Source organism: Anopheles funestus, chromosome 2RL (assembly GCF_943734845.2).
Source record: "Anopheles funestus chromosome 2RL, idAnoFuneDA-416_04, whole genome shotgun sequence".
Classification (NCBI taxonomy): Eukaryota; Metazoa; Arthropoda; class Insecta; order Diptera; family Culicidae; genus Anopheles; species Anopheles funestus.
The window spans coordinates 62,902,115-62,921,910 of record NC_064598.1 but is presented as its reverse complement, the minus strand read 5'-3'; the positions used below and the strand labels follow the sequence as shown (position 1 = coordinate 62,921,910).

At 44.3% G+C, this 19,796-nt stretch overlaps 3 protein-coding genes across 4 annotated transcripts; 1 reads left to right on the top strand and 2 right to left on the bottom strand.

Annotated features, from left to right (window-relative positions):
- Nucleotides 1-644: 644 nt before the first annotated feature.
- LOC125766154 (UPF0430 protein CG31712) lies at nucleotides 645-6,278 on the top strand. Its single transcript, XM_049431849.1, has 5 exons — nucleotides 645-941; nucleotides 2,121-2,280; nucleotides 2,371-2,571; nucleotides 4,792-4,875; nucleotides 4,947-6,278. Exons 1-5 carry the CDS (start codon nucleotides 805-807, stop codon nucleotides 5,112-5,114), a joined length of 750 nt encoding a protein of 249 aa, XP_049287806.1. The 5' UTR covers nucleotides 645-804; the 3' UTR covers nucleotides 5,115-6,278.
- A 1,041-nt stretch (nucleotides 6,279-7,319) lies between these two features.
- Nucleotides 7,320-14,144, bottom strand: LOC125766118 (tubulin glycylase 3B). The gene is made up of 3 exons (XM_049431788.1): nucleotides 11,990-14,144; nucleotides 7,957-8,478; nucleotides 7,320-7,881 (listed from the first exon to the last, which is right to left on the bottom strand). Exons 1-3 carry the CDS (start codon nucleotides 13,329-13,331, stop codon nucleotides 7,490-7,492), a joined length of 2,256 nt encoding a protein of 751 aa, XP_049287745.1. The 5' UTR covers nucleotides 13,332-14,144; the 3' UTR covers nucleotides 7,320-7,489.
- LOC125766110 (tubulin glycylase 3A) lies at nucleotides 13,571-19,383 on the bottom strand. Of its 2 annotated transcripts, none has more exons than XM_049431750.1 (4): nucleotides 16,638-19,383; nucleotides 15,464-15,976; nucleotides 14,148-15,371; nucleotides 13,571-13,683 (listed from the first exon to the last, which is right to left on the bottom strand). In XM_049431750.1, exons 1-3 carry the CDS (start codon nucleotides 18,148-18,150, stop codon nucleotides 14,191-14,193), a joined length of 3,207 nt encoding a protein of 1,068 aa, XP_049287707.1. In that variant the 5' UTR covers nucleotides 18,151-19,383; the 3' UTR covers nucleotides 13,571-13,683; nucleotides 14,148-14,190. The 2 variants fall into 2 exon arrangements, with proteins under 2 accessions (XP_049287707.1, XP_049287708.1); XM_049431751.1 differs by lacking the exon at nucleotides 13,571-13,683 and having other exon boundaries at nucleotides 14,189-15,371; nucleotides 16,638-18,732; nucleotides 19,160-19,383.
- Between the last annotated feature and the right edge of the window lie 413 nt (nucleotides 19,384-19,796).

Below are 19,796 nucleotides of genomic sequence, written 5' to 3'. Positions count from 1 at the left end.
TGATCATTCTGGCCATTTCTGACTTACTAGACTTATTTTCACCACGTAATTAAGATAGTCAGTTCTTGTCGTCCTGGTCCGCATGGGATTTGGTATCTGGTCCTGTCGTGCGGAAGCGGCGCCATTTACTACAATCAAAACAGGCTCGCCCTATTGATGTTTGTTATATTAGTGAGTAAATATAAATACTCTTGCAAAAGAAGTAATGCAGAAGTGATGATTCAGTGCAATTGAAAAACGTAATTTAAAACTGCAAGCAAATTTACGTTACCCGCCTTTTTGGTTATAACCAAACGGTACAATCAAATGCTATCCGACACGTTGGGCGAAAAAGGCAATTTAAATGTTTACTGAAAAATCCACCAGAGGGCTCATGTTTATCACTTCGGATGATTTTGAATGTGCTGTTTCCTTCAATCGCTCCCAATAAAGAAATGTGCCTTTAGTGGTTAAAGAAATCAAAATAACACAATTATGTGAATGATTCTATAATTTATAATAAAAAAAACGTGTACAAATCAAACAATCGAGTTAATTATATTTGTGTATGAAGTTTACGAAGGCAAAACAAACGTACGCAGCCGCTGATTTTGCAATCAATGTCAAAAATTTTAACTGTCTGTTCTAAAGCTGGCAACGTGTGTACATGATCCGACCTGGCAGTTTTTCACTTCCATCAAGTTGCACGAAGCTTTGGGTGTGTGTACATTTTTCGCATCCAATTGCGAGTCGTAAAATCGATTTTTGATAATTTTTGCGGAATTTTCCGCACATTGCAACCGGCCAAGTTTCGTTCTTCCAACCATGGGTCGCTCGCGGTCGCGCAGTCGGTCGCCCAAAAAGCACAAAAGCAAGCACCGCAAACGAAGCAAATCTCGCTCGTCGTCCCATCATCACCGCAGCAGTTACGATAAATACAGAGAACGCAGCTCAAAATCCAGGTAATATTGCCGTGCGGAAACACAGTGCCCGCAGTCTGTCAGTGGCCGGTGGCCACAATACGCTTGATTACGTTCCAGATTACGCGACGCCGCATTCAACGTGGTCGCGTTCCTTAACCGTACCTTCTTATCCTTCGCTACCACCCGAAGCTGCACCACTTCCCCTTTCATCTTCATCCCATGACCGCTTCTACCATGCCTACTGTCATCCGTGTGCTGATCGCTTTGATCCGGCAGCTATGTTTGCCAAACGAGACTCTGACTACACATTAAAAACAACTTTCCACTCGAATAGATTGCTTCTTCTAAGTGGGAACGTAAAATCTTTTCCCGCTCCGATGCAAAATTGGGAATCGATTTTTCGTTCTATTCCGCAGGTCATAAATCACTCACTCCTATCCTGGCCGTCCAGAACATTGTTTCCCACCGCAGGGCAACGGTGAACCAGAAATATTGCAGGAGCTGCAAGCCGGAACACATATATAGCTATTTGACGATGGATAACAACGCCGGTGCCGCACCGAACGCGATAGTGCAACGAAACGTTCAGCTTCACAAGGGAATACATATATTGACCGTATTTGAATTCCAAACTTCCTCCTCCATCAAGCGTATGTAATTACCATAACAAGCACATTTTTACGCTGAAGAAATGTTAAGATATACTACAAATGCAATCACTGAACTGAACGAATTGACGGTGACCCAGAATAGAGTGCGAATGATGTACAGTCTGGTGTGATTCTGGGAAGCGATATGAATGATATCATCGATATGGCTAGCACCAGCAACGTTAGAGAACACCTTGCCGGCTAGAGAATGTTCTAGCTTACAGAAATCGGTTTGTTATCTAGCTTAAGTTAAAACCCTCTGTTTACTTTACGTTGTTGAAGCTCATCTGCTAAGAATAATTGTTTTCCGTAGTCCTGTCTGTGTGTATATATATAAACATATCACTCATATCCGCCTACGGAAATTTTTTAGCCTCGATTCATTGTACTGATGGTATGTTATGGTCATTTTTCTTTCTCTTTTCTGTGCCTGTTAAATTCCGGCCTCTCCCCCATCCGCTTGCGGTTCCGTTTCGGTAACCGTACGCATCCGCACTACCACTCCCTTTGATTTCTTGTGGTTCATGTTCATGGCAATATGTACGCTGTGCGTGGGGCGCGTATGCAGGAAACGATCGCTATCCGAATCCTCCGACAGTAGCAGCGATGGATCAAACAGTGGCTCCCGGCATCATCACAAAAAGAGCTCCCGTAGCCGGAAGCTAACGGAGGTAGAACGTTTAGCCGAAATGGAACGCCAGAGAAGGCAGAAGGAAGCCGAACAAAAGGTAACAGCAGTGGCATGAACAAATGATGAGCATGCTGCAAAGGAGGTATACCGCCAATATTTTTACTATTCCTCTATCTCAATATTTTAGATGATCGAAGAGGAAGCAGCAAAACGGATAGAGCTGTTAGTCAAGAAACGTGTCGAAGAAGAGTTAGAAAAGCGAAAAGATGAAATCGAGATGGAGGTGCAGCGGCGCGTTGAAGCTGCCAAGAAACAGATGGAGCAGGAGATGATGCTCGAGCTGGAAAAGCGCAGGGAGCAGGCACGGGAAGAGGAGCGACGGCGTGAGGTAAGCATTCCGTCCATAAGATCTTACCGGATGTTTTTCTTTGCTTACGATAACCGCTATCGTGTGAAGCTTTGTGAAGAATGGGCGCCGAAATGTATGGTACTGACTTTCCCGTACCGTGCACATCCTTAGCTGTTGGTGGCCCCGTTCTTGATGTAGTTGGTTTTCACTTCATCTAAACTTGGCATTCGTTTTGCCAATGTCTATCCATACATTTAGTATTTAGCAGCCTCCCGATGGTGGCAGTTTTTTAAAGGATACATCCGGATAATTTATGATTACGTTTTGTGTACCACTTTACTTTTGCTCCCCAGCTACTGCAGGACATCCTTCAATTGATAGCTATGAAATGGATTTTATCGTTTGTTTTCTTTGAATTTAAGATTTCCTTTTCTAATACCACTAGCTTTTAATTCAGATCTCTCTTCAGTTTTTTCCCTCAAATAGTTTGCCTTTTAGCGGATTTCTTTATCTTGTCGCATTTAAGAAAAAAAAACCTTATTTCCACGTGTATGAGAAACCCCTTGTATTTTCTCCCCAACTCAAGCGAGGTTGCGGACTGATATAGTACACTGATCATTCTCGATTTGGTTAATATGATGTATAGAATGTCTTACCATTCCCATGGCCCATGTTTAAGAGACCCCCTTTTTAAGCAACAAAAAATGGGGAAACAAGATCCTCTAATGTTGCTGTCTAACCTCTGATGTTGCTGTAATGGTTGTGAACGAAAGCGTTTGATATTTGGTTTGGCAAATTCTTTTTCAAACCATATCGAAATTTCTTTGGAAAATTTACCTTTTTTTCATGGTTCAATACTTACCCCGCGCGATCAGTCACACGATCGTGGTAATGTGTTTGTATAACAAAATAAAGCAACAACAACAAAATAATGTCAGTACCAACGGTTGTATCACTCACCGTGATGTGCAAAAAATGTGAATTAAAAACCCCAACAATCACCTTACCCATGTTGCTGTACTTCCGTTTGTCAAAGTTGATCGAACCACACAGGAATTATACCACAGGAGCAGGTTGAAAAAAAGAGTTTTGATTTGAAGGTGAAGGAGAAAAAGAAGAGCTTTAACAGGATGGTGTGCGATGCCAAGGAATCAAGAGGCAACAGTGGCCATGCAAGTGCGTAAGTTAAAAATAATTACAAAAAAACACACGATTCGAAGGGCGTTCATCTTACGATTTCATTACAATTTTTTAACTCACCGCGTGATAGTTAAGTCAGATGAAACTTTCCGTGGGCTTGAGTTGTCCACAAGTTGTGTGTGTGTGTTAGCTTTAACGGATAGCAGGTTATAACGTAATACAAAATTCTGTACCAAATGCATCCATGAATGAACGATACCGAAGGAGCAGACACGGATAAAATGATGCTGGATTGTTTTTTTTTATTTGGTGTGATTTGTTAGTGCTGATGGTGCCGGTTAAAACAAAAACTTGTCTATTGAGTTGCGAATTGATAATGCGGCAAAGTATGTTTATTATTTTGTTCTTCTCTCTGCACAACAGAACAGTTGACGTTATTAGTTTAGTTACTTGAATTCGCTTCAATAGAGAGTGAAACATCAAATCGGAACTTGATTTATGAGCTCAGTGAGATGTACATGCTCGCGTAATCCGAAGTACGGCAGGTAGCGATGTGATATACTGTAAGACCCTTATGTGATTGTACAGATAGACCATGCACGCAAACAGAAGTATGATTTCTTCGTACTGAAACAACACAACACCTGACTGATGATGATGTTTTGTTTTTGTTCTGTATGTTTGTAAGCTGTGATATTTACGTTTCTAATTCTAATCGTTCGATCCGGAATCAGTACTCTGGGTTGTACTGTATGTGAAAAAGGCAGCGTGTGTGCGCGAGGACAACAATCGCGGCAATGTGTTGCCATTTGTTTTATCCTATCATCCTACTACTCCCCCGCTCACACTCGACACACTGGTCGCTCGTTTATCTTCCCGCTGGTTAGCGGCACCAGTGTGTTAGTTCGTGCCGTCGCCGTCGACTGGAGCAAAGAAAAAGAACGAGGCTTCTCTGAAATGGCTCTCAAAGGCAATCTTTCGTTTTCTTGTCGCACAACCTTCCTTGACGTTATCGGCGTCGGTGTAGTCGGATATGCGCACCCGGCGCAAACCCGTTGTGCTGGGTGCAGTGTCCCATACCCTCGATGGTAGTTCTAATCGTGTTTTCTGTTCTTATAGGAGGAAGAGCTTAAAAAGCGCCAGGAACTCGAGAATATTCTCGCTGAGAATAATCGCAAAATAGAGGAGGCACAGCGAAAGTTGGTAAGTATAGATATGGCCCAAACGTAGCGTAAACACATTTCTAACACTTGTGTATTTTCCTCTTCTTCCAGGCCGAAGATCGTCTTGCGATTATCGAAGAGCAAAGAAAGATGGACGAAGAGCGTCAAAAGATGCGCAAAGAGCAAGAGAAACGCATCAAAGAAGAACAAAAGATGATCCTGGGCAAGAACAATTCGAGACCCAAACTGTCATTCTCATTGAAACCGGGTGTATCGTAAATGAGTGGATAAAAGTGTCGTGATCGCGAGTGTCAATGGTTAGTTGCTCCGTAACCATCCATCATATCTTTCACGGGGTTTAAGGAAAACAAAAATCTTCCCGCCCACAAACCCGTTCACAATCCTTCCTGTTTCCTCTGTTTTCTATGGCGCTACGTTTTCACTTTCCACTGTGTGTCATCATCCCATGTAAGCAGTAGAATGTAAGAATTTTGCTAGGATGTCTTTGAAAGCAAGTCATTTAGGCAATCCTTAAACCTAACGTAAGCATTGGCAGCAATAGCTACCAGTTTCACATCGGGGGAAATGTATCTAACGTTCCTTGTTCCAAAGGAATCACTGTTGCGATATTATTCTTCTTTCACTAATTATGATCTACTGAATTATGCTTGTTCTTGACTGGTTTATAAAATGTACGTTGATCACACAGTCCGACGGTCAGTTCTTGCATTAATGCCGTTTTTCAGGTAATGACGAAAGTGATAATCATTTTCTGAATGTGCGTGCATTTTTTTGTAGACTCTGCTAAATAAACAGGTTTCTGTTCTACTTTGCAGAACATGTAGAACACACTGTACCGCACACAAAATAGTATGTGCGATAAAAAAGTGTTTAAAAAAAATATGGATAAAATCGCGTATCGCGAAAGGTGATTTCTTCCAATTTTTAAACGATCACTTTTTATTCACCTTTTATTGAGCTATTGGTCTGTGTTGCCATGTGTTGTAACTATTTGTAGAAAAAACATGTTTTTTTTATTTGTTGGCATTAGTTGTTTGTCTGTGGGCAACTGAGCTTAACCAACATTGAATGTAATATTTGTTGAATGTTTTTCTTCGTGTTTGCTGACAAATTCGGTATAACACTTTGAACGGCATGAACATGAATTTTTATGTGCTGTATTTTTTTTATTACTGTGTCTTGGTTTGAAACCGTTTTTTATCAAGACAAATGCATTAAACTCTAGTTTAAACAATACAAAAGAAAGAATTTGTACAGACCCTATCGAATCGATCGCAATCTTTTGCAAGGCAATAATGACGCGCATTATGGAAATTTCGAGCAGTGAAACAGAATAACATGAATCAAATAATAAACTTCGGAGAAAGGTTTTCCCCTCATTTACTAAAAAAAAGATAGGATAGTTATTAACAAAAGTTTAAATTGAAAGAAATTTATCGAATATACATTATTCATTTAACAAACTGTATGAAATTTAGAAATTACACAATAATACAAAACGATTCTTGGGTAAAAGGGTAGTTCGGTACTAAATGTAACCTAATTAACTAAAACTCATAACTTCGAGTTAAGGTTTGAGGTGAGAAAAACAAATAACTTGCGATCAACGGGAACAACCTCAACCCTTGTTTATCAACAATAATCTTTTTTACGGCCAATGAACTTGATGGCAAAATCGTCAAACACAGATGCCAACTAAACGTATTTTTAGACTGTTACCTATATACAGTACAAACTTGAAAGCTTTCGCCCATTACCTCGGTTTTGGTTGTGCACCACACAAAGTTGGTCGCGGTTGCTCTAATTCCGTCTAAGGAAGTTAATTTACCTCGCCCAACTTTCGACAACTACTTCCGAAAACTTTGTCTACAGAAGGCCGTGGCTGGGTCGCTTATGTTTTCCGGTTGGGTTTTTGCTTACCATTGCGAATGCGTCCTCAAACCGACCCGACCGATTGACTGATAGTAGCCCCTGGTCTACTCCATTCCACCTTAGCAATAGCTTACCGTTATCGACAAACTGTCCACCGTACGGTGCAAGCGAGCTTCAACATCACTATCCTTGCCCTTTTCGTAACTATTTCATCCGAAGTGAGGCAGTAATAGGTATAGCTTTCCATCGAGGTGCCCTGTAAGTTTGCACTGTAGAACGGTGTAAGTTTTGCCTAATTATTTATGATTATCATTGCTCTGGGACATGCTACCTCTATTGCAGATACGCAAAGCTTCCCAAAGAGACTAAACAAAAGGAAAAAAATACCAGCCAAAACCCACCGCGCGTGAGACAGTATCGTGTTAAAGTTAGAAAATTGCTGTTGCTTCTAACCAACTCCGGTGGTGTCCCACTGTTTGCCGGAATAAATAGAACACATTCCACACGATGCTGGCCCAGAAAATTAAGGCACTATCCGTGCTCATTATCTAAAGCGGATTAAAACAACTCCAAACAAGCGAAAACAAAACATTAACCTTTGATAACGACATAAAATGTATTTAGAAATATAGCTATGTCATACGAAAGTATACAGTTTTTGGTTGGTTTCGGCTTGATTAACTATTTTGCTATAAAGAAAAAAAAGAAGATGGGAACAGTTGGGGGCCCATCCTGGCAGCACAAAAGGCACGCGCGTTCGCTCACTTCAGCGTCGTACGCGGTCGATCCAAAATAACGCTCGTGAGCGATGTTTTACTTCCCCTGCTCGAGGATTCCGAGCTACTGGCATTGTAGCGTGTATATTTCGTACTTCCGGTATTAATCACGGTCGATATTGTTGTTGTGGCTGCTGCTGCTGCTGCTGATGTTGCCGATACTCTTTTCGGTGTTGATGTAGCGGTAGAGGAGACGGTCGGACCTGTAGATGAGTTTATCGGTGATAATGGGCTTTTAGAGCGATGTTTCGACTGCATCGACCGTCCATCAACGGTTAAGCCATAACCGTAAGGCGCCACGCGCGGTATCTCGAGTGAATGTATCAATTCGAATTGACCTGTGCCTGCTCGTTTGTCCTTCGTATTGTCAATTACAACTGCAACAAAACCATAAACAGTTCAAATTAGATTTTTCACTTCTCGCAAGATATCTGTGCCTCAAATTGCTATACCTTTTACAAGATCTTCCTGCACGGCAGGACAAATGATAGACGTTACATCCGTCGAGGATGAAAGATCTGGGCTGGTGTTGATCTCGATGAGCATTGTGCGAAAATTTTCCGTCACCATGAAATCTGCCCCGTACAACTCAAACATATTACGCTCCATCTTCATCCCATCGAGGCTGGCACAGACAATTGCGAGGATGTTCTTCTTCATGTCCGGATATATCTTACGTTCCCAGTAGAAACCCTTGTCTAACGACTGCAGATGCTCCTGAAAGCGCTTGAGCGACCACATGTTACTGGCGGGCAGAGCGTCGGCTCCTTCGCGGACCTCTTTGGCGTAGTTCTTTTGGATGGAATAGTTCGTCAGATGGATTGACTCGCTGAAGTCGTCTAGATTGAACTGTCGTGAGCTAAATCGCAAATAGCAGTTCTTGTACATCCACACCTTAAGCACATTGTTCGTGTAGGTGATGAGAAAGTACTGACGAATGTCGAACTTGGTGCAGTGTATCAACAACGGACGTTCTGAAAGCAGAAATAAATAACGAATCTCGGAAGCAAATGCAACAATCATATTTTACTACTGAAATATGAAGATGACCACATCTATGGTTTAAAAAAGTGTGCTTAATGAATCTCCTGAAAAGAATCATTCATATGAATCCTCAGTCTAGAATCATTCAAATCAAGAGTCGATTTCCAAAAGATTCAGGATTACAGATTCATAAATCTCGAAGAAATTTTTAATTGTTTTGTTTCAGAAAAAATGTTCTGAAGCAAGGTCTGAAATGGCGAACCAAGACCATTTGTTGTTCCACAACAGAAAATTACATATTCCAAGTACTGCAAGCATTCAATTGTGAAGACCGATTGAATTGAATATTGTTTCCAAACAATTTTTTTCCTTTGTGGTTTTGATACCCGCTTCTGTTCAGTTTGACCGGCGCCGCTACCACATACACCAACCTGGTGCCCCAAAAATCTGTGAAGAATTATGAATCTTTGGAATATAGATTTGGAGTCATTCAATCAATTCAAAGATTCATTCAGAGTCGCGAATTTGAATCAGACTCACCCAACACTAGTGTTCAGTAATACTTGGAAATAAAAAACGACCGAAATCAAATAAACAATATAGAGCATAAATCAAAACGGGTGATAATTAACAATCTGATAAAAGAAAATTAAAGCAGCTTTATGCTAATGCATTTTCATTTCTTTGCCAGGCTAAATTTTAAATAAAGTTATGCTATCTATGAACGAGTAGCAATCTAAACATTGATTCCGAACAGATTACTATGTAAAAATGAATATAACGCCTTCCACAATCAAAAGCGATTGGTTTGCCCTCATTTATTACGCCCAACCACTGTTGTTCAATCAAAAGCTTCTATGTTTAACGCCTCGGCTCATCCTTCTGTGCGAGAAATGAGGCCAATTATCCAATCAAATCACGGAATCGCGATATCGTTTTTCAACTTACACCACAGAAAAAAAAACAATAGGAGCGAGGATATAGCAAGCTTTCGCATAAAATAAAGACTTCTTTCCCGGTGGCGATACACTGTACTTATGCTAAAGCTTTTATAGAGGATCGCAAAAATATCTCATCCCCATCTAGATTACTTTTCTTCCGTGGTAGTACCTGTTGGATCGAACAGGCGACCTTCACCTGGAAATGTCCCGGGAAGTGTTTTCTGGCTGCAGGTTACCACCGGAAGACAGGACAAGCTTCAACTAACTTTGAACGCGCACCACCACCGAACCCTCGACGTAACGCACATCGATCGTTTTGTAGTTGATTTTACTATCGTAATTCAGTGCGATGGGTAGGGAAAAGACGAACCATCCCACTACTTACTACCATCCCTGACCTGCTTGCACGTGGAGCTCTTGCGAAGGTTTCGATACTTAACTACGATACCGTGCCTCGAAATGGCCTAGTTATTGAAAAGTATTCAATTTTCGCCCGAGTGTCGAAAGCTATTGTTGGATTGCATTTGCATGAGGAAGCCTAACATTCTGTCGCTAACGACACAGATGTTGTGCATCGGCGTCACACCTCACGACTAAAAAGGACACTGCGGTAACCGGTGCTAGTGCCCAAACAAAAGCACACAGCAATGTGGGTGAATATTTACGTTCCATCCCTTACGAATAGCATGTTTGGAACACCTGTCGCAACATAACGATAAGAGAGTGCAATAAAACTCTATACATCATATGGAAAACTTAACACGTGGCAACAGATTGAACAGAGTATATTAAACAAGTATTTGTTTAAATGCGACAAGAATAAAAACCCAAATGATCAGATGGCTTTTAAAAACAAAGCAAGTTGGCGGCCGCCATGTGGTTTAGGGGTAGCAAATCCGGATTCAAAATTCAATGCAATCCTATCCGTATAATGTTTGTCGTTGGGATCAAATCCAACGAGATAATCTTCAACGACAAATATTTGAATATCACTAGAAACGAGTCTATAGAAGCACATGCGTCCATTAAGAAATCATTCGCCGCTAATTGCACTTCTTGCCGCCTTATCCAACACCTCGTTGTGTAGCAAAGCTCAAGGGCAAATGCATTTATTTCTCCGTGTTTTTCACCTTCAACAATCACAAAAATAAATCTAAAGTGCGAGGTCAAAACAGAATGCAGCTTTTCCCGGTGTACGATGAGTCACGGTGAAATAATGATTCTACAGCGAAAGATAGGAGCAGCAGTAGCACAAACCCACAAACACAGAACAAACAGAAGAAAACAATAGATGGTACAATTATCAGCAACGCTTCGGTTCCCTTGTAGCTACGTGTAGCTGTTTGACATTATCGCATTATCTTTGCTTTGCGTGGGTGAAATGAAGCAAACTTCTGAAGACGTAGCAAAAAAAAAAAAAACGGGGAGAGCCTATTCTGTTTTGCATACACAACCCCCCAACCATCTACCGTTAGGTCTAGGGGGAAAGGGTGGATGTGCCAACATTATGCGAACCTGATCCGTTACCAAGGCAGTGTTTGGGAATGCAAAGTGTAGTCTGTTAGTGGCCCCATTTTACTTTCTTCAGCTCTTACCCCTCAATCCGCCGATTCACGCTTTTCCGGGTCCTTCTGTTTTGCGCACTATCTGCTTGATTATAAGTTTCCTATCAGGATATGAGTTAATTGAGCAAATTTTCAATAAACGACCCATCACCCAGTGGATTATGCTATTGTGCGTTATTAGCATTAAACTAGTTTAATTATTTTCAAAACGAATTTCAAATGTTGCCTGCCGTTGTTGTCCGTTAGCCATTTGAAGTTTTCGAAAAGAATATGAATGTTTACAGATTTAATAATAGCCCAACCGATCGATCCGCTTAACCTATTTAGACTAAACAATGAGCATTACCATACGTATGCAACCTGTAACAGGTTCCAAAAACGCTTAAAACTAGGTTTCCAAACGGGCATCATATTTAGTCGATTTCATGTAACAAAGACAGGAATTACGATGCTTTATGTTTTCCCTATAGACCGTTGATGCTACCCTAACTGCTCCACGTATTGTGTTGTGACAACAGGGAAGTAAGCTAAAGCTCGTTTCCGAATTGAAGCTAAAATCTGATCGATTGTGGGAACGAACTATTGCTTAAACGGGATAGCGAATTAGTACCCTGCCACCGGAAAAGCAGGATAATCAGGTAATGAAATCAGTCCACGCTGCTTTTCCCCATCCCGTCAGAACGGGAACGGAAAGCAATTAGGGAAATGAACGGGGAAAATACTTTGAAAAGCAGTAGTTAAAGTGAGTCGACAACGATGAAATACTTTTTGATCGTTTCGTGAGTTCTTGGTCGACAGTAAAACGAGCTAGAAAAGGAACTAAATTTTATCGCTTAGTGCACGGTCGTCAATTTCTGACTTCAGCTGATTACAATATGTTTAACTATAATAAATCATTACGGAGCTTGCTCTTATCAACATTATGTAATAGAATTAACGTTATTTACTTACATTAACATTAGGGATGTCTTAATACAGGAACTGGTTTAACTTACCGATATATTTCTGTGCCACGTACTTCACATCCGGGTTGCTGTCCACATGCTCCAACAGCTTACGATCATCGTTGAAGATCATTATACCTAGTCCCCTGCACCGATTGCCTGGCTTCAGTATCCACATGTTCCGTATGCCATCGATTTTCATGTCCGGGAAAATCTTTGCCGCCTCGTGCACCAGCTTTTTCACCTGTGCCACCAACGATAACACCTCATATCCCGGGATACTGCCGAACTGTGCCTCGCCAGCCAGTATCTGCTCCATCTCGTGCCGATTTTCGGGTGTTAGCAACGGTTCACAGAACTCTTCGTGATCGATATCCTCGTGCTGCGCGCAGCCAAGATAGTAGCGCAGATACTTCATCGCTATCGTCAGCACATCCGTGGGCAGCGTGCCTTCATCATCGAACGAATATTCCAAATGTTTGGACATGTGGTACAGAAAGCTGCTCACAATCGTAAGCTGATAATCCTCCTGGAACTTGGTAATGATATCTTCCGTATCGAGCAGATAGGTGCGCGGATAGTCCAGCTCAGCAAAACCTTCCTCCTGGTGCCAATGGGAGGCGTTGATCAACCGGATTAAGTTCTCCTTCACAGCAAAATCATACGGTCGCTCGTAGTGAATCCGACTGCGATATGGCGCATAGAATCGATCCTGTTTGCAATCACGCATATTCCGATGCTGCCAGATGAAGTACGGCAGGTAGGACTTCAGGTACTTGGACACAAGCGCTTCTTCGTACTCGTTGCCGTTGGATGCTTTTTGCAACAGTGCGTGGTGCGACAGCTCACGCAGCAGGACACTCCGGAACGTTTGCTTCTCAAGCCAGTGGCGCGTTTTGAGTGCCTTCCGCAGCGCCGGGTAGTGGCCAACAATGGAAAAGATGTGTTTCTTTTCCACTGCCGATGCAATTTTCGCTTTCAGTTGCTTTTGCTTAAGAAAATCGAAACTATAGTTGCGAAAAAACTTATGCTTTGGCGTACGGTTTGAGTCATCGTCATCCTCCAGGGCATGCAACCGTGGAGTCATACGGGGGAATGTGTGCACGTGTTGGTTTGCCTTAGGATTTGGGAATGGGCGCGAGAGTGGTGATAATGTACGATCATCGCCAACGCTAACAGGCGGAGAAGTACGGTGAGAATTAGACGGCAGCGGTTCCACTGCTGGCAAACCGCTGAGAAAGCGCTTGGTAAGATGAACTGGTGCATGCTCGAATCGGTGATCTAGCTGTCTGCCATAATCGATCTCGCCCAGTTCTAGCGTTATGTCTGCTAAGTCAACACCGGGATCACAGTCCCATACATCACTGGTAACAAATTTGATTTTTAAATGCATTTCATTTATCTATTTTGTTCAACCGAAACTATTCAACACCTGACGGACACCTATCAATATGTTGGTAGCGCCGCAGACGCAGGTCGTAGACTATCAGACGCGTTTGTTATAATTAGCTAAACTAGAGGCTAGGGAAGGGACTTAAAATATTGTATCTCTTGCGCACAACAACAATCGTTTATCCAGGGATCTCTGACGCCCGGGAGAGACAACAAAGATTTAAATATCCTTTCCGTACTTGGGAGTAACAGCTGCTACTACCGCTGCTGTTGGTGGTGCTGTTGCTGTTGCTGCTGCTGGCCAGGATATCAGGATAAAACACTTATACACCGAGTAAAACGTACACTAGAATCTACTGAAACACAAAACAATTTGGTTTAAGTAAGGAAGAACCTTGAATTTTCACCAGAGGTACACGGAAAAGCGTTTCGTGGAAACGTGTGGCGTGGGTTGCTGCGCTGTGTTTACTACTTTTTACAGTACTGTTATGATAGCTGCTGTTGCTGCTGTTGCTGTTGTTCATGCTGTTGCTTATAGCAGTGGAAGAAGTGGTTGTTGCTTTGCTGATGCCGTAACCATGGGTACTGCTAGAGCTGCTGCCCATAAAGCAGTGGCCCCGTGTGATGGGGAGATTGCAGCGCGAGTGCCATTGGGATTGCAACGAACTGCACGGGAAGGAAGCGTTGACTGATGGCATGGAAGTGGAGGAGCTTGTGGAGCAAGAGGAACTATAGATAGGCGGGATAAGGTTGGCTGAGGATTTGCCGGTGTACGGTGCAAAGCTGGACCTTAGCAGTAGCTGAGAAAATTCATCACCGTTCTTTCCGCCCCAGCAACGGGCGGCGGTGTTCCACGGCTGCTAGAAAGCTCCAGATGTGCCGCCAGTTGGTCCGGTCGAAGATTCCGTCGCTCCGACCGTGTTGGTACGGTGGTGTAACGATGACGAAACGTTACCAGGGTGCAGCATTGTGGACGAACGTTCCCCGGCTAACGATGCTGGCAGGTCCTCGGCTGATTGTGCGTGATGCAGTTTATTGCCCGTTCTCGAACCGACCGATTTCGGAGGTTTCGTGCGTAAGCTAAATCCAAGTGTGTAGAAATTGTTCGAGGTCGTCATACGACCACCGGTATGCCGCGTACTGTAACGGATAGCTGCCGGAAAACCATTCGACGGTGCATGGCTGGCGTGAAGAGTGTTTGTAGTGGACAAATTTTCCACACTAGTGGTACGCTTTTCGGAATCAGAATTCGATTGGCTGCTGCATTCATCGCAATCCGTTATCTTGATCGTACACTTGTTTGTCCCACAGGAAGAGTTGCCGTTACCCGATCCTACAGCACTAGACACCGCGGGAGCTGGGCGAGATTGTCCTTCATCCGATAATTCCGACCCGATTCGTTCTCTACCGTTATTGCTACTGCCGTTGCTAACAGTGAGTGAACTGAGCGTGTTGGAGAAATTATGCTGGAAGAAGCTAGTCGTGGCCCGTTCCCAAGCTTCCACACTATCGATGTAAGTATCACCATCGGTCAGATATTTGGAACCAGTGCCACCGGCCCCATTACGGCGGAACAGTTCGCCCGTTTTGGAGATGATGTATGATTTCTTCTTCTCAAAGTCGTAGCGTAGATTGGGGCTTTTGTGCGAAAAGTTGGAACGCTTGTAGAGGGTGGCTGAGGTAACACCGCATGCTCCCCGCACCAGCCCATGCTGATGGCGCGGCATATCATCGTCGGGTTTACCGTCACGGAACTGCATACACTCGATCAAATCCATTATGACCGGTGACGCGGTTTGCTTTACCACGGAAGCAGCGGCCGCTGAAGTTGCCAGCCGGGACACCTGCAGCACGTTCTGAACCGGTTTCAGGGGAAGCATTCGCATACGGTCCTTCTTGATGGAGCTCTTTGGTGTGATACGATGTCCACGGAGCTGCAAATTAAGCCCCATGTAGGCAGGCGTTTTCGGTATGACCTGTTTGTAGATCAGCTCGAACGAACCCGTGAGAGCGTTAGAATCGGTGCGTCGATCGATCACCACTGCATTGTAGACAGACAGACAGACAGACAGAAAGCATTCCACATCAATCGATCATCCAGTTTCAGAGCGATCGCCACATCCGATTACTTACCTCGAATCGTATCTTCGACACACTGAGGACAGAGCCGTGCCGTGACGCTTGTGCTGGGTGCTAGATCCGGACTCGAGTTGATCTCGATCAGCCAGGGATAGAAATCTTCCGTTATCATAAAATCTGCACCATACAGCTCGAACGTGTTCGGCCGCCGGTCCATGTTGTCCTGGCACGCCAACAGGGAGCCGATGATTGCCTTTTGCATTCCGGGGTAGATGCGCTCGGACCACATCTCATATTTGTCGATCTGTCGTAGGTATGCCTGGAACGTGTGGCAGTCCCACATATTTTCGTGCGGTAACCGCTCGTCCCGTACCGCATTGTGGTACTTTTTCTGTATGGCATGGTTTGTGAGGTGCACCGATTCATGGTAATTCATGAGATTGTACTGCTGGGAGCTGAAGCGTAGGTAGCTTTCCTTGTAGAACCATATGTTGAGCGGCTGTACGCTGGTGATCATAAACCACTGCCGAATGTCGAACTTTGTGTTGTGAATAATGAGTGGACGCTCTGAAATGGAAAGATCAGCGTATCCCACGCAATGCAAAGCAATTGAAATTGTATCCTAAAAAGGGTATTAAATAGTCCTAATGGTTATCCGGAACACGGAAAGCTCCCCTTCAGCAAACTAAAGGCTGAGTACATAAACTTTGCTTTGCTTTGGTCGGTTAGATGCTTAAACTATTTTCGATACTATTAGCGAACTTTTTTATTCTAAAACACTGCACTGCACAGAGTTGCTGCTATCAGCTAGCTGCTTTTCGACAAAACTACATTTTTCTTTGGCCAATCGAAAACTGAGCGACGAGTGCACAGGAATGAAAAATTGCATAGCGCAGCATTTGCCCCCTACGACTACACAAACACCCCAAAAGGTTTGCAGGTGAAACAGCTGGAATCGAAACCATTGTTTCTATGGTAAAAAACATAGTCCCTAGCATAAGGTTTATGAAATACTCTACTACCAACTCACTCGGGCAGGAATAATTATGCGTGTCCTGTGCACGAAGCAAACCCATTTGAAAACTTCCCCTTTAGCGGAGGAAGCAACCCCAAAATATGCATGCCAAAGCACGGCACACCAACACTATCGTGGCTGGTGTTTGAGAATTTGCATTCCTTCACTGCCACTGTTGAGTGTCGGGGCGAAAGGCTACAGTGCGAAACTTACCGATGTACTTTTGTATAACGTATCGCGTTTTGCTGACAATCGGCGGATTTACCATGGCAATGATTTGCTTGATGTTGTTCATAAGATGGATGCCACGACCGCGGCACTTATTGCCCGGTTTCACGATCCAAATGTTTAGATACCCGTCCAGTGCGTACTGTGGCCAGTAGCTCTTGATCTGTTCCAGCACCGATTTCGCCTCCGCCAGATAGTTATCGATCGCGTCCGTATCGCGCTCCTCCTTCAGCAGCTGTATTCGGTTGTCCTCGTGCGTTAGCAGGTAGTGGTGCGTAAGAAAGACGTCCCAATCGTGGTCCCACACCTTGGTGTCCTCCTCGATGTCGATGTCGTTGTGCAGGCAGTAGTCGAGGTACTCCTTGCAGCGCGTCAGTGCAAAGGTAATGCACGTGCTCGGCACGTTACCATCGTCTGCGATGATGGCATCGAGACCTTCCTCGGTCGCATGCCGTTCAATGAGCCACTTGAGCAGACCCATCGACGCCGTCAGCCGGAAATTGTCGACGAACTCGTTCAGTTCCTCCGGATTCCAGACGTTGTAGCATCGGGGAAAGTAGGTCTCGGACATGCCCTCCTCGTAGAACCAATGGAAATCGTGCAGCGCCGAGCAGAGGCCTTCCTTCGTAGTGAACGGCGCTTTGGCGAAGCGATTGATGATCAGCGACGAGTTTTTCGTCAAATCCAACCAGTCCGCCTTCTCGCGGCGTGCCGTCCAGAGGAAATCGATCGGCGTGTGTTCCAGAAAGCGTGACATAATGCTGCGTTCACATTTGGCGATGTGATTTTTGCGTGATTCGCCCGGTTTCCGCTCCGGAAGCTGGGAAACCAGATCCTCTAATATGAAGCCGGAAGAGGACGTGGACGCTTGGGCTTTCACGCGGAACCCGTCCAACTTTTCTACCCAGCCACGCTCCACCAGTGCCCGTCGGACGGTGTGGAAGGAACCACGTAGGAGAAACACCCGATGGTGCTTGGTCGCGTCCTGTACCTTTTTCCGCAGCTCATTCAAACGGTCCGCATTGATCCAGTTGTTTTTGTACGGGTTGATAAATTTCACTGTCGCTGTCAGCGGCCCCAAATTGCCCTCGATAACTTTGCCGATGGTGGCTGTTGTTGCCGGTCTACCAACGCCGCCACCTGCAGTATCCTTATCGATGTCGCCTGCGGCACTAGTGGCCCGATCGCCGAGGGCCGACGTTTCACCTTTTGTGGTTGTGCCATTTTTCTGCCCACCAGAACGGCTGGAACCTTTCCCTTCCGTATCACTCTCGGTATCCTTATCGTTTTCACTACACAAACTACTGCTGCTGTTATCACTGGTCTTATCACTGTCACTGGTAGCGGCAGGTGTACTCTCGCCACTACTGCTGCCGCTGCTACTACTGATGCTGGTACGGCCAGTTTCACTATTACTAGTACTGCAGCTGATTCGGCAGCCGTTGCTCGAACCACTATCACTGCTGCTACAGCTATTCAGTTCATCTTCCATGCTCATGCTGGTGCCGACAGGGTTTTTTCTTCTTTTTTTTGTTGAGACCACGTTGCTCAAGCTACAGAAGATGGCACAGTTCTTCCTGCTTCGGAGCCTTCCATTGAACTGTAAGGACTGTGCACAAAGCAGGTAACCCGGGGCCGGGTAATTTTGTTCGACGGACTACAGATATTCGTGAGCTTCAATCACTCGTGGCGCTGGTGCTCTGCATGGAACTGTGTCATTCCGCCAAAAATTGACGATCACACCGCGACGTCTCTGTCCTCGGTGTCTTCCCCACGGATCAAACCTCATTGCCCTAGTAGTGCCGAAGCTCTTACGGAAGCATTCCAAAAGGATGGCGGCTCAGCTGGTCTAGTTTGGCTCGGTTTGCGGGCCAATGTGGGTTGGCAGTTCAACTAGCTGGCAGTTGTAGCTTCCATTCCGCCGTCGATACCGCCGTACTTGCCCTTCTTCTTACTTCCTCCTGCACTTTGGTTTCGCCCAGTCAAACACAATCAACAACTTCGTCTACAATCAATACAGCACTAGAACATCACCGGGGTGTTATACTCGGGCGGGCACCTGCCGTCCCGTTGGCTTTGGCTGGATCGGGAGATTGTAACGGAACAGAAAAGGATAGTAGTTGTAGCCAGAGCGTAATCGGTGTCCGCATTCCACACACTAAGCAGCTAAGCATCGAAGCAAAACTAAGCAAACAACCACCAATTCCCGAACACGCTGGAGGACACGCTCGAATTCCACACGAAAATTCACTTTGCCACTATGGCCAGAAACCGTTGCCGCTCCTACTATCATCATCATCACTATTGCAACTACACCTACTATAATGCCTACTATCGCAGCGACCCTCCCCAGGTTTGTGCGCGGACACGAAAGCACATGTTGTTCGGCTATTTTGTCTGTGTCGTTATTTCCGGTACTTTCCGACACAAAACCAAGCGCAAATAATTTCCCAACCTAACCCCTCAGACATCACAGCCGTTTGCATTATCGCTATGGAATCGCATACCACTTTTCCATACACCACCCACAACGACCCCTAGAACAAATCCCATCGGACGCCACGAAACACGAAAAAACACGACCACATATTCACGAATTCACTTCGTTGGTGTTGGAGATGGCCAGGATCCCAGGTTAAACGGTGGATCAACACGAAACGAAAAACAAAAAAAAAACATGGACGTTAGTACCACCGAACACGTGCTTCTTTTAGGACCCTTCCGTGTGGGTTCACGTTGGCACTAATACTGAATGTATCCTGGAATGTTTAGTCCGTTTTTATACCCTGCCGACTGGCAACGTTGTGAGTGTTGGGTTGTTTTGGCATACTTAAGGACATGCCTCGGAGAGTCGGGATGTCCGGGTGCTCCAGTTAACCCGAGTTGTAACGATTTAAATGCAACAGACGACGTTTCGTCAGCTTGTTTGAATTTTTCAAAACTGTTAATTACTTATTTAATGGCTGAGAAGATCTTGAAAACTACGTAAAGAATTTATATAAAATGTCTTTATTATTTTTATTAAGAAAAATGTCTACAAAATTAAGTCAGTTGGAGGTTGAACATTGTACATTTGAAAAGCGTACATTCAAAATCAAGGCTTATCAAATGTGCAAATAAATTAGATAGTATTTGCACTATCTG

What these genes read in the sequence shown, in the direction of transcription:
- LOC125766154 (XM_049431849.1), top strand. Translation starts at nt 805, where the DNA reads ATGGGTCGCTCGCGGTCGCGCAGTCGGTCGCCCAAAAAGCACAAAAGC. An exon ending in AAGAGGAGCGACGGCGTGAG is followed by an intron (nt 2,572 to 4,791) that starts GTAAGCATTCCG and finishes CTGTTCTTATAG; the next exon opens with GAGGAAGAGCTTAAAAAGCG. An exon ending in AGGAGGCACAGCGAAAGTTG is followed by an intron (nt 4,876 to 4,946) that starts GTAAGTATAGAT and finishes CTCTTCTTCCAG; the next exon opens with GCCGAAGATCGTCTTGCGAT.
- LOC125766118 (XM_049431788.1), bottom strand. Translation starts at nt 13,331, where the DNA reads ATGCATTTAAAAATCAAATTTGTTACCAGTGATGTATGGGACTGTGAT. An exon ending in CGTGGCACAGAAATATATCG is followed by an intron (nt 8,479 to 11,989) that starts GTAAGTTAAACC and finishes TTCTGCTTTCAG; the next exon opens with AACGTCCGTTGTTGATACAC. An exon ending in GCAGGAAGATCTTGTAAAAG is followed by an intron (nt 7,882 to 7,956) that starts GTATAGCAATTT and finishes GTTTTGTTGCAG; the next exon opens with TTGTAATTGACAATACGAAG.
- LOC125766110 (XM_049431750.1), bottom strand. Translation starts at nt 18,150, where the DNA reads ATGAGCATGGAAGATGAACTGAATAGCTGTAGCAGCAGTGATAGTGGT. An exon ending in CGTTATACAAAAGTACATCG is followed by an intron (nt 15,977 to 16,637) that starts GTAAGTTTCGCA and finishes TTTCCATTTCAG; the next exon opens with AGCGTCCACTCATTATTCAC. An exon ending in TGTCGAAGATACGATTCGAG is followed by an intron (nt 15,372 to 15,463) that starts GTAAGTAATCGG and finishes TCTACAATGCAG; the next exon opens with TGGTGATCGATCGACGCACC.